At 39.6% G+C, this 11,229-nt stretch overlaps 1 protein-coding gene across 2 annotated transcripts; it reads left to right on the top strand.

The window, feature by feature from the left end:
* The first annotated feature begins 829 nt into the window (after window positions 1-829).
* il4r.1 (interleukin 4 receptor, tandem duplicate 1) lies at window positions 830-9,502 on the top strand. 2 transcript variants are annotated; one of them, XM_066690345.1, is made up of 10 exons: window positions 830-1,074; window positions 1,691-1,769; window positions 2,191-2,314; window positions 2,735-2,904; window positions 3,453-3,604; window positions 4,083-4,236; window positions 4,645-4,738; window positions 4,936-5,020; window positions 5,635-5,720; window positions 6,045-9,502. In XM_066690345.1, the coding sequence occupies exons 2-10, from the start codon at window positions 1,706-1,708 to the stop codon at window positions 7,378-7,380; spliced, it is 2,265 nt and encodes a 754-aa protein (XP_066546442.1). In that variant the 5' UTR covers window positions 830-1,074; window positions 1,691-1,705; the 3' UTR covers window positions 7,381-9,502. The 2 variants fall into 2 exon arrangements, with proteins under 2 accessions (XP_066546442.1, XP_066546443.1); XM_066690346.1 differs by lacking the exon at window positions 830-1,074 and adding an exon at window positions 1,092-1,549.
* Window positions 9,503-11,229: the final 1,727 nt, after the last annotated feature.

Here is an 11,229-nt window from a genome sequence, read left to right as displayed (position 1 = left end):
CTTGAATTGCACTGTATTATTGCACTTTGTGTTGTGCTTATATTTTGTAAGTCGCCCTGGAGAAGGGCGTCTGCTAAGAAATACAAATATTATTATTATTATTATTATTATTATTATTATTATTATTATTAATAATAATAATAATAATAATAATATATATTATTAGTGTTGTTGTTGTTATTATTCCTATAGGAAACGCTTAGATCGCATACCCAATTTAATATTAAATAGATATTACATGTATAATCTATTAACATTCAACTAATTGGTAAATAAAGTTATATAGAATCGTAATGTAATATCTATCTATACCAAAAACGTTGTCTACGTGGGGGACAATGTCTCATCCTCTACAGTACAGATACGAAACATCAGCCAAGAGACGATTAGAGGAAACTTTGATATCCACCGAGAGGCTGAGCGGTTGTGTAACCTGTGTTTCTGACGTTGACAGGGTTGTTGGTTCAGATCAATTTGAAATGAACAGTCTGTTGAACAATTCGTTCAATATTAATATTAATATTAATTGAATATCTCTTTCATATTATTAATTGGACCACGCAATCTAAAGTGTGATCAAAATATAAAGAAGGACTCGGGTTACATTTATTCATGTAGGCTTTGTATATTTTAGTCAAATTTCCATTACACGTCTGTTTAACTATGTCAGTATTGTACGAAGTAAACTTGCATTAATCACTGATTTTTGAAATTGAATTGTATGAATTGTTTGTGGATTATTTATTTGTGTGGTTTGCTGTTCAGGCTGTACAGCGCTGTGTGGCCACCCTGCGAAAGGCGCTATATTATCTGCGGCGGCGCAGAAGGTGCGGGGCGCCTGGCACTGCGCCTCAGTGTAACCGGCTCCTCATACGCGGCCATGTAACTTAGTTTGCCACACTAAGGATATACGTTTTACTTATTCAAAAAGACGTGTTAACACAGGATATTAGTGTCCTTTACCATACGGATTGTGGCTGCCGGCGCCTGGGACGTTTTCATTAACTCTGAATTTATTAAAAGAAGAATAAAACCAGAAAACAACTACATCGGGAAACGTTTCCAGTCCCAAAGGTAAGTTTAGGAGTGTGTAGTGAAAGACACGCGTCTGTCTTGAACATCAATCTTCAACCAGACACTGTGTGTAGAGTAAATATCGAAACAATTATAATTGTTGTATGCGGTTGTTGTTTGGGACAAACGACAATACAGGATATGGACTATGAACTACCAGGAAACAATACTGGAAAAATAGCTCCAAGTACTCCAGCTGGTAATGTATTAATTATATGTGACGCGTTTAGTTTAATTGAACTCCAATAGTGAATCGAAATCGGTTGATTGTAATTCTCTATATTGAAGTTGTATTAATTTATTCACTGTGATAATAAGAAACAGACCAGGGCCAGTGTTTAAGATCATTCACTCTGAAATCCCCGACATCCGCGTCAGCAGGAGGATGTTGGATGTTTTCCCAGTAAACGAGGATTGCAGGGGCACAATTTCCAGGAAAACTGCAGAGCTGAACTCTTGGCAGCGTCCCGGACACGTACGTGTGTAATAAGAAGAGCTCACATCCCTTGAAAGCAACACTTTCAGAACTAATAAAGACTACACATGCAGATTTCGTAACAGTGACATGGAAACAGTATCACGCCGCTGTTGATGTGAGATGCTTGTTTCGGTGCAGATCTGAGCGGAGAACATGCGTGTGGCGGCCGCGGCGATGGTGCTGTTCCTGTGCGAGCAGCTGTGTGAGCAGCTGTGTGGTGAGTGATCTTACTGTACATGTACCGGGTGTGGGCAGTGAAACCCCTAAATGTGCGCTGTATAACCCTGTTTATAGCGCCCTTCCTTCGTGCACTGAGGTGGTGTTGTTTCTATGGATCAGTACACGTTTTTTTATAAGCAAGGCGAGCTTTCTTTAGCGGATCTATACAAGAGCAGAAAAGCCAATCTATACCCCAGTGCCATTGATCAGATCCTTTCTAAAACATCTCATAGGATTATTTATGATTGAGTAAAGTGAGAAGGGAAGTTAACATTAAGAAAAGGCACTAGTCCACTAAGTAAAATACAACTTTATTATTCTTTATTTATTCATTTATTTGCATCCCTTCAGCAGTGTTATTTACTATTTCATTAACTTAAACTATATTGTGTTTCATTCGATGTTCTCCAAACTTTCAGCTGAACTGGATCCAGAAAGCATTAAGTGCTACAATGACTATGAAACAACAATGACGTGTGAACTGAATGCAGGAGAGCCCACCGATTGCAAGAGAGGGCAGACAATCATTTTTAGATATGAAAAGTAAGTTTGGTGTTTTTCATATACTGTACTATAGTCTAACATTTACTTTGGATTGCAATGAACTTCGGCAAACTCAGACTAACGAGATTAGCTAATTAACCAACAAAGTAGACGGTGGAAGGTAGTGGTAATGTATCTGATTGATCCTATAGATCCTTGGCTTTGTAAACTGTTCACTTCTCCACCTCACCAGATGCTATATACATGCAAATTGATGGTAATAGTTGCTGGCACATTAGTAAAATATACAGAATGAGATATAAAGGACCCATAAAGGGTCACAGAGAAATATTGTATTATGTATAAATGATATGTTTGGATAGTATTTACATCTTTTTTTTTTTTTTATTAAGATGGAGAACAAGTGTGTCAAAAATGTATTTCTGACCTGTTACTATATTTACTGTGTGTATGTTTTAGTGTGAATGACATCACATGCAGCTTTGCCACACTGCTATCCATGTCTTCATCCACGCGTTGTGAATGCAAAACTGAGATGCCAAAGTTTGTTCACGGCGATGAGTACCGACTCTATCTGTCGTCTGGAGGGAACGACACGTACTTGAAAAACGTGATCCCTGTGAAGAACAGTGAGTCCTCTAATGTCCCATTTAATGTGGAAAATCTCATCTGTCTTCCAGGACTCAAGATCATTGTGTAAAAGGCTAATTTATTTAACTGTGCTAGCTTTATGTCTTATGAGGTTGACTTAATCAGAAAAAATACTTTGATTAGGAGGCTGGTCTAAGGTCGAAGTAGGATGCAAGATACTGTTTATAGGACACACTCACACAATAAGGCCTGTCTCCCTCCTGGATAATAATGGCTATGAAATAGATCAATCTAGTGCTGTATTTTATTCTGTAATTATGTAAGTCATTAACAATAAAGTGATTTAAGTAAGGATGAGTAATACATATCGATCCACTGCTGGACGAAGGCCTCCCCAAGATGTTTCCATAGCTTCTCTTTTCCACGTCATACCTATAAAGTTTATTGTTTAATTATCCCATCTTTTGCATGTTCATATATATATATATATATATATATATATATATATATATATATATATATATATATATATATGTATTCCTTTCTCTCTGCATTTGTTTATTCTTCTATTTCATTTCCACTTTAGTCAAGCCAAGACCACCTCATAAACTGGCTGTGAAACAAGGAGAAAATGGAAACTACTTTGTGAACTGGTCAAAGAACTACACAAAAGAAAGTTTCATTTATGATTATTTGCATTTTCAACTGAGCTACAAAAAGAAAGGGGAACCTGACAAGGTAAATTACTTCACGCTTTTTAATTTTCTACCTGATGGCTCTATGTACTAGCAGTTTTGCATTTTTGTTTTATTTCCAAACGTGCACACAATATTCATGCTTTTCTGACAGTATGTTTGGCTGTCACTCTCAAAGCTGCACATCAGACAGCAAGTTTGTCTGTGCAGATTATGTAAACACTAAACCTGTCAGGACAAATTTAAATTGAATCATATTCAAATACTTTCAAAAACACCTTCAAAGAAACATTTGTATCTCTTGTGGTAAAGAAACACCTCTGATTGAGTTAAATCTGAACGTTTTTCATTTTAATAAGCAACTTTGAAACAGAACAGCAAAAGTTGTATTTTGATCTCATAAAGTAATAAGAATGAATTTAGCTAGAATTACAAATGTTGTGTCACAATGAAAAAGTAACCCTGAACGGCCAGGTATAAAGAGATCAGGTATAAAGCTAACATATATAATTTTCCAACAGAATGCCCAAACTGTAAATGTCAGCAGCCAGCACTTCGAAATATTACAAAAAGAATTACAACCTGGATATGAGTATGTGTTGAAAGTCAGATCGTATGCCAGCGACTACAATTCACAGTTCAGTGACTGGAGTGAAGAGCTGGAGTGGAAAATCCGTAAGTCTGTGCACTATATTTGATGCATACGACCTCGTTGGGTTAAGTACAGCAATGAACACAGGCCAGTTAAGTTCGACGAATATTGGGAGTGGTTGCTGTAATGGTTTCATTGTTTCCAAACCACTTCCAAATGTTGTATAATATATCTATATTTACACATGTATGTATTTATTTATTGTTGTTTAACCGTTTTATTATAGTAGATTTTTTTGAGGTTGATTTAGATACTGCTGTAGGAAATCAGTAATGAATGACATGAAGAATCAATAAGTTTAGTACTGTCTAGTATGATATGTTATTAAAAAATAAATTACCTTTGGTCACATATTAAAAGTGTACATTTACCCTGCATCATTCCAAACAATGTATAGCTTAACTTACTCACATTTTCTCTGTGTGGTCCAGGGCCTGGACTCCTGGAAGTCTTGAAGGTGTCCATCTCTGTCCTATGTGTGTTGCTCATTGTTGCCATCTTTGCTTGTTATCGATGCTATACCAAGTAAGTACAATTAAAACACCACTCAATATAGATTTTTTTTTTTTTAAAGAAGCCCTGTTTAATGTCTATTTAAAGTGCCAATACTAGACTGAAACCAGCTCTGCAAACCTAATCTAAACAATGTACTGTGAGACCTAGAGGCAAAACAACAGCTGGCCAACCATAGTTATTCCTCACATTTCCTTTTGTTTATCCAGAGTGAAGAAGAACTACTGGGATGATGTTCCTGACCCATCGAAGTCCCACATACCACACGTGACTCCTAACAAGTACACAATTCCGGTACAGTGCTTTGGATGTCTCCTGAATTAGAAAATGACAGAAAATGAGATTGTGAATGGGGCGTACAGCCATTGCTTACAACCTCTTAGTACTGAATAACTTTCAATACGGCAGCTTTCCCCATGACTAGAGTGTTCAGGATTTCTGGGCAACACCCTTAACCTTAAGGGACACTTAAGGGGGGAAACTTCACTAAAGTCATTTTACTGTATGCAGTTGGGTTCAGGGATTATGGGAGTAAAGGGCTTTCACCACCACAGTATTTATTTGTTATATTTCAACCCCATCCCCAAGTGATATTCCCTTCCAAATTTAAGCAAACACAAAAAAAAAATTAAACTGAACAGATTTGATACGTTGGATAAAAGACTTTGCAGCCCTCACCCCATCTGAATTGTGGTTTAGTTTCCCAGAGCAATAGACTATGCTACTGCCTGAATACTGCCTACAAAATATGGTAGAAGTAAATCATTAAGTATATTTAATAACTGTCTTTGCAATTTACCAACAACACTACATAAAGAACTGAACAAGATCCAGTATGAGATGGCTGCTGTTTTAAGCTTCTTCGAACAGAGAAGTGACACTGACCTCCTCCATTTTCCCATTCCCAGGTGAATGTCCTACAGTCCAGCCACGTGTTCATTAGCCCTGTAGCCGTGATCCCCCAGAAATTAAACTCTGCTGAAAAGAATCCCTGGTAAGCACATTGTGGTTGTAATTTTCTGTCCACAGAGGAAATATAGTCATCTCTGTGGGTGTCTGGTCATCCTTCCCAGAAGCCAGTCCCAAGGACATACATTGTTCAGCCTGTGTTTGTAAGAAAACATCTTGTGCAAGGTAACCATGAGGTTACTTCACATCTTCCACAGCTTGTAACACCCAGTCTTTAACAACTAGATATTTGCGTAAACCAGAGTTCCAGAGGTTTATGCCAGTAGGGGATACTATGCTAGTATATAAATATTGTGTGTCTGTATCTATCTAGATATAAAAATAAACTGAAAATACATTTCCCACACAGGACAAATTTGATGTTCTCAACATCACCAACGGATGTAGAACGCCTGCTGAAGATAATCCCTCCCAAGGTCTGTGTACTTGAAGAAGAAGAAGGCCCTCTGGCACCCTTGACAGATGTAAATTACCAAGGCTGCTTTGATCCTCCTGACCTGAAGGATGGATACCCTCAAATTGTCTGCTCCTATGCCCTGACTGAAGGACAGAACAGTCCCACCGACCAGAGGATCATCACCCAGGCGCACATCGACAATGCCCTGAGCGCGTTGTTTCGACACCAGGGTCTACCTCAGCCCATGGGACCCACCTGCGCTTTCCCCTGCAACATGGAAATCAGCAATGCGTATAAAAGCTTTGATAACGGAATATTACTAGAGAATGAAAACTTGGCTGTTAAAATGGGAAGTCCCCCAACTTTAACTGATGACGGCCAACTGAAGCATCTCTGTGGCTCCGAGGGCTCATGCTGTTCCTCTGAATCTGGGTACAAAAGCATCCCTTACTCCTGGGTGTCTGCAAGCTCCCACGATTTAGTCTTGAGTGAAAGGCCACCTTTCTGTGCGCAGTCACTCATGTGCTGTGGCTCTCGCCATCATGCCCTGAAGAGCGCTTCACAAACCCAACAGGGCAAGGACCTTCAGAGCTGTCCGGTGGCGGTAGGCTCTATGAAAGCCCCCATTCCGTCAGATACTCTTGTGCTTACTGTCTCGGAGTACCAGGCATTGGACGGCAGTGAGACCGGTCCTCTACCAGCGAGACTTGGCTCCGTGGAAAATCCTGCATGGTTTCCAGAGCAGCTGAATGAAAAGGCTCAAGGCATGAGTGGTACCGTGCCGTCAGCCCCAGAGGTTGTCACGATGATGGATGAGTATCAGAGCTTCAGTGACTCCGTCTTGCAGGGCAGCTCGGGCGCGGCTGATTTCAACATGGTGGCTGTGGATCACGACCCCAAAGCCTTTGAGCAGCGGATCGCAGAACTGCTGGTCTGCAGTGCAAACCCTGCTTATGCTGGACTCCCGGCATCAGTTGGTAGTCTGCCATTCTGTGACGAAGGCTACCAACCCTTACAAAATACGACTGAAAACACGGACAATGAGAAGCCATTCATACACCTTTCCGGACACATGGCACCTTCGAAGAGACCAGAACTGCACATCTTCCCGGACTTGGACGAGACCCTGACACACACGGGAACATATGATGTCAGCGATTCGTCATACCAGAGCCTGCAAAAGCTGCGTGGTGAAAGCGAAGCGGACTCCGGGTCTCAGTGTAGCTTGGATTTGGACTCCCTGGCCACGATGCAACACTGTTTGGACTATTCTTATAAGAAACTGTAATGATCGCAAAGCACCACCAATCAGGAAACAAGTATTTTTGATCAGAAGTACTCCTATCACTACAACATCTGTATTGTATACTCATTATGATTACCTAGGCCAAAATTACATACAAAAGTGATCTTATTTTTTGTATATAGTTATTTTTATGTGCGTTTAAAATTGGTAGATTACTCCCCATTTCTCTTTTGTTTGGTGGTACTTTCAAAAGTTAAAATACAGCCTATTGTAACCTCCCTGTGTCAGGGTATTAGTAACAGGTTCACTCCCTCATGTCTCTGTAGCAACTTACGTCTTCTCTAAACAGCTATGAAATTTGCAAAAGCTTGTCCAAGATGGTCTTGCTGTTGGTAACACCCCACAGCCCGATCAAAGCCACCCAGAAGGAGGCATTTCTCGTAAGGTCTACAATGACATCATGTTTTTAGTGCGGTTTGGGTTTTTTTCTCCTTTGCGGTGTTGTGTGGTTTGCTTGGTTTGGTCTGGTGTGCTTAGTCTACTGGTTTTGGTCTCCTTTTAAAATTATGGAGGAAGTTAACCATCGAGGCACTGGATAGATTAGTGCGGTACAGAGCAGTTTTTCAAAATCAGAAGGCAAGAGTAGATCGAGAGGAAAAATGTATTTAAAAGGTTCATAAGTGTAGCAAGAGGACTCTTAACATACTGATGTGTTTGACAGTGAGACTTCCTAATTGCACAGTAATAGAGGAAGTGCCAAACCACACAATCCAAGTTTACAGCGTGTTTCGCTTAGTAGGGGCTCAGATGTTTAGAAACCATTGCTTAACAGTCTTTGGAAACAATTGTGAAAATGTTTGCTTTATTTATGTGTCTGTTTTGCTCCTCATTGATGGGAATTCTATGGACAACAGGAAGGTGACAGTGCTTTATCAACGGGGCCTGCGTTTACAAACACACAAGAACGTTTCAGTGAAGGGTGAAGATAGGGCGAGGGAGCAAGGGGCCACCGTGCTTCTACATCTTGTCCCATGCAGCGCAGTTCTGTGCTTAATTTAACCAACAACTTACTTGCAGAAGCCATATTTTTCAACAGGCAGGAATGGAGATAAGCAGGGTGCCACCTATAGGGCCCTTTTAGCAGGATGGATGGGAGCATTCACCAGACTAATTTGACTAACACATCACAGGAGAATGTATTTTTACTGTCAGATGACTATTCATCTTTGCTAGAGGGTGCTTTACTAGGCAGCTTTAGAAACCTCCCCTCGATGATGCCAGCGTCAGTGCGGGTGGCTGGCCCACAGGAGGCTGGATTCCTTGAAGATAAGATGCGCACCGACAGGGTTGCCTTTGCTCCCTGCCATCAGGGGGTGTCCCAGTGTGACTACAGTCCTTTAAACGTGCCGCTTTCTGTTGAAAAGAAATTGTGTCAAACCATGAGAAATGCGACTTTGGCTCTGAATTGGGGGGGGGGGGGGGGCACAGCATAAAACAGTCATAATGGCAAATTACACTTGTAGCTTTTACTGAATCGCAAATATTTCGGCCAACAAGAGAGACGTAACGCAACACTAAGTAATGGTTGTTTTTAAAGACTAGCCTGTCATGTTTACATTTTTGGGTTGTTATTGTTAATGTTGCCAATTCTTAGGAATTCTTTGGCCTGTTAAAAATTTATATATTGTACAGAGAATGTATTTTGACAGTTGTGAAGTTGTTAAAGGTCTCCATTCCCTGGTACATCTCCAGTTCTGTAAATGTTCAGTGATGTTGTATAACAACAGACATGATAGTGTACCTGAAGATTTCTTTTTTAATTTTCAACCTTTGTTAGAACTGCAGATTTAGTTACCATTTACAAAACCATATTGATAAGTTTTTCATTAAAATTTGTTGCGCTCTGATCTGCAATACTCCGTGGAGGAATCACATATAGTCTTAAGTACATCGTAAAACAATCATAGCTTATGAGATTCTCCTTTTTTTAAGGGATGCAGCTGTTGTTTAAATACTTCCACAATACTTTTTGCAATCTGCTTCCAATTGGCAAACTTCGTGCTCTTAACTACAATGGTTTGGAATGCGTGGAGTCACTTTGAGAACTTTATTATTCGATTACACAATGCATCTTCACTTTAATAAACATTTGCTTATTTTCTCAGTCTGTTGCATGTTTCTTTCAGGTGCAAATAATATGATAGTAAGGATTTTATGAAAGAGTATGAAATCTAAGAATCCCTGTGGGTAGCCTCAACCACATCACAATGCAGTAATAACCTTGACATGTATATTTTTTATCATAGTTGATCCAGTCCTGCAGACATCATTCCCTTTCTCTGACACTTTCCACTTTGTGAAATTTCTGGCATGTATATTATTTGAAACGCAAGGATAGGTGTTTCAAATTACAGTTCAATTAGAATGGTGATAATTCCTTTGCGAAGGAGTTAAGTCTGCTGTGAACAAGTTGAGAGAGACTAGCTCCACTAGGTAACATGACCTGGCACACACTTCCCCCTTTCCAGTAAACTTGAATAAGAGGAGGGAAACGCAGGCCTGTACTTATCCCAGGAACTCAAACATACAAGAATAAGATAAGCAGTTTGAAAGTAAAAGGTCATGTTACGGTCCTAACTAAATACAACTGAGCCTTGAACACGTCATTTCAGTTTTTCAGAAACCAGGAAGAATACAGGTAGTAAAATTTAAACTTTAACAGCATTCATTGCTATGATGTCTTATTCATTCATTTTGTACTGGTGATAGGAAAGGCTGAAACGAGCAAAAGGAAAATATTTATCTTAGCAGTGAAAACAAATTAAAACCGTGTGATTTTTTTTCTTTTACTCAGAGGACTGTATTGGACTGTTGCCTGCTGCAGTATTTCAACACACTAGGGTGGGTCCACAATTACAATAATTGTATTATATGTCCTCAAAGTGTATCGGTTGTATTTGAAGAACTAGTTTAGGTTTTTCCCTGTCACATTCACAAGTGGGTGAGTTTTGAAATTAAAATGTTAAATATCCTCATGTTTTTCTTACACTAATTACTTAAAAATATTTCAGCAATTACATCCTGACACTTTTTTCCCCAGGGTATCCTCAGGGTTTTTGTCCATCACACATCTCTTACCTGCTACTAAAAAACAAGCTTTTTCTAAACCTTGCTTCCTGTTCACAAACGCTGAAGTCATTATTGTTCAACCTGAGTCATGTGGTTTACCATAGTATGATGGAAGAGTTGTGTTGTAGCAGATGCATTTCTTCAATGTCAAATTGAGCTGTATGGTGGCAAACACCACACACACACACACACAGAGTTATCCATACATTGTTGTTGTTTTTTAAATTTAGTATGAATTTGAATGCCATGTGTACTGAAAACAACATTCCCCTGGTGCGGTTTCATACCTCATGACTGATGATCTCACAGTCGATCTCTGTAACTGGAGAAGTTCAGGGGAACTGGTCCACCGTCATTGCAGGACCTGCCCATGACACAGCATTAAACAGCGCACCGCTCTCGCATAGAGAGGCGATCAACCTGGCTTGGCTGTTAACCACTGAAATGTATCTGTTACACAGATAAAAAGTAAGATAAAGCTGTCAATGTTTTTACCTCGCTTTGCTTCAGTTTATTTTGAAGAGGAGGGTTTAACTTTTCAAATATGACCAATCTGAGACAGCAGAACCCAACTATCAACGGGGTTTAACCCCCAAGACACTGGGTTAATACGCAAGGCCAATAAATAAATAAATACAATTACATCCTGCTTGAGTTGGCAGAGCCAGTCTGACGATGTGAATTCACAGCAGAATCCACTCTAAGCTTCACATGCCAGCTCAGGAATACAGAAATACACTCCTACATTAAGAATATCTAATT

The sequence above is a fragment of the Amia ocellicauda genome, chromosome 17, assembly GCF_036373705.1.
Source record: "Amia ocellicauda isolate fAmiCal2 chromosome 17, fAmiCal2.hap1, whole genome shotgun sequence".
NCBI classification, from domain to species: domain Eukaryota; kingdom Metazoa; phylum Chordata; class Actinopteri; order Amiiformes; family Amiidae; genus Amia; species Amia ocellicauda.
The sequence above is the reverse complement of the archived record's forward strand: the minus strand, read 5'-3'. Positions and strand labels throughout refer to the sequence as shown.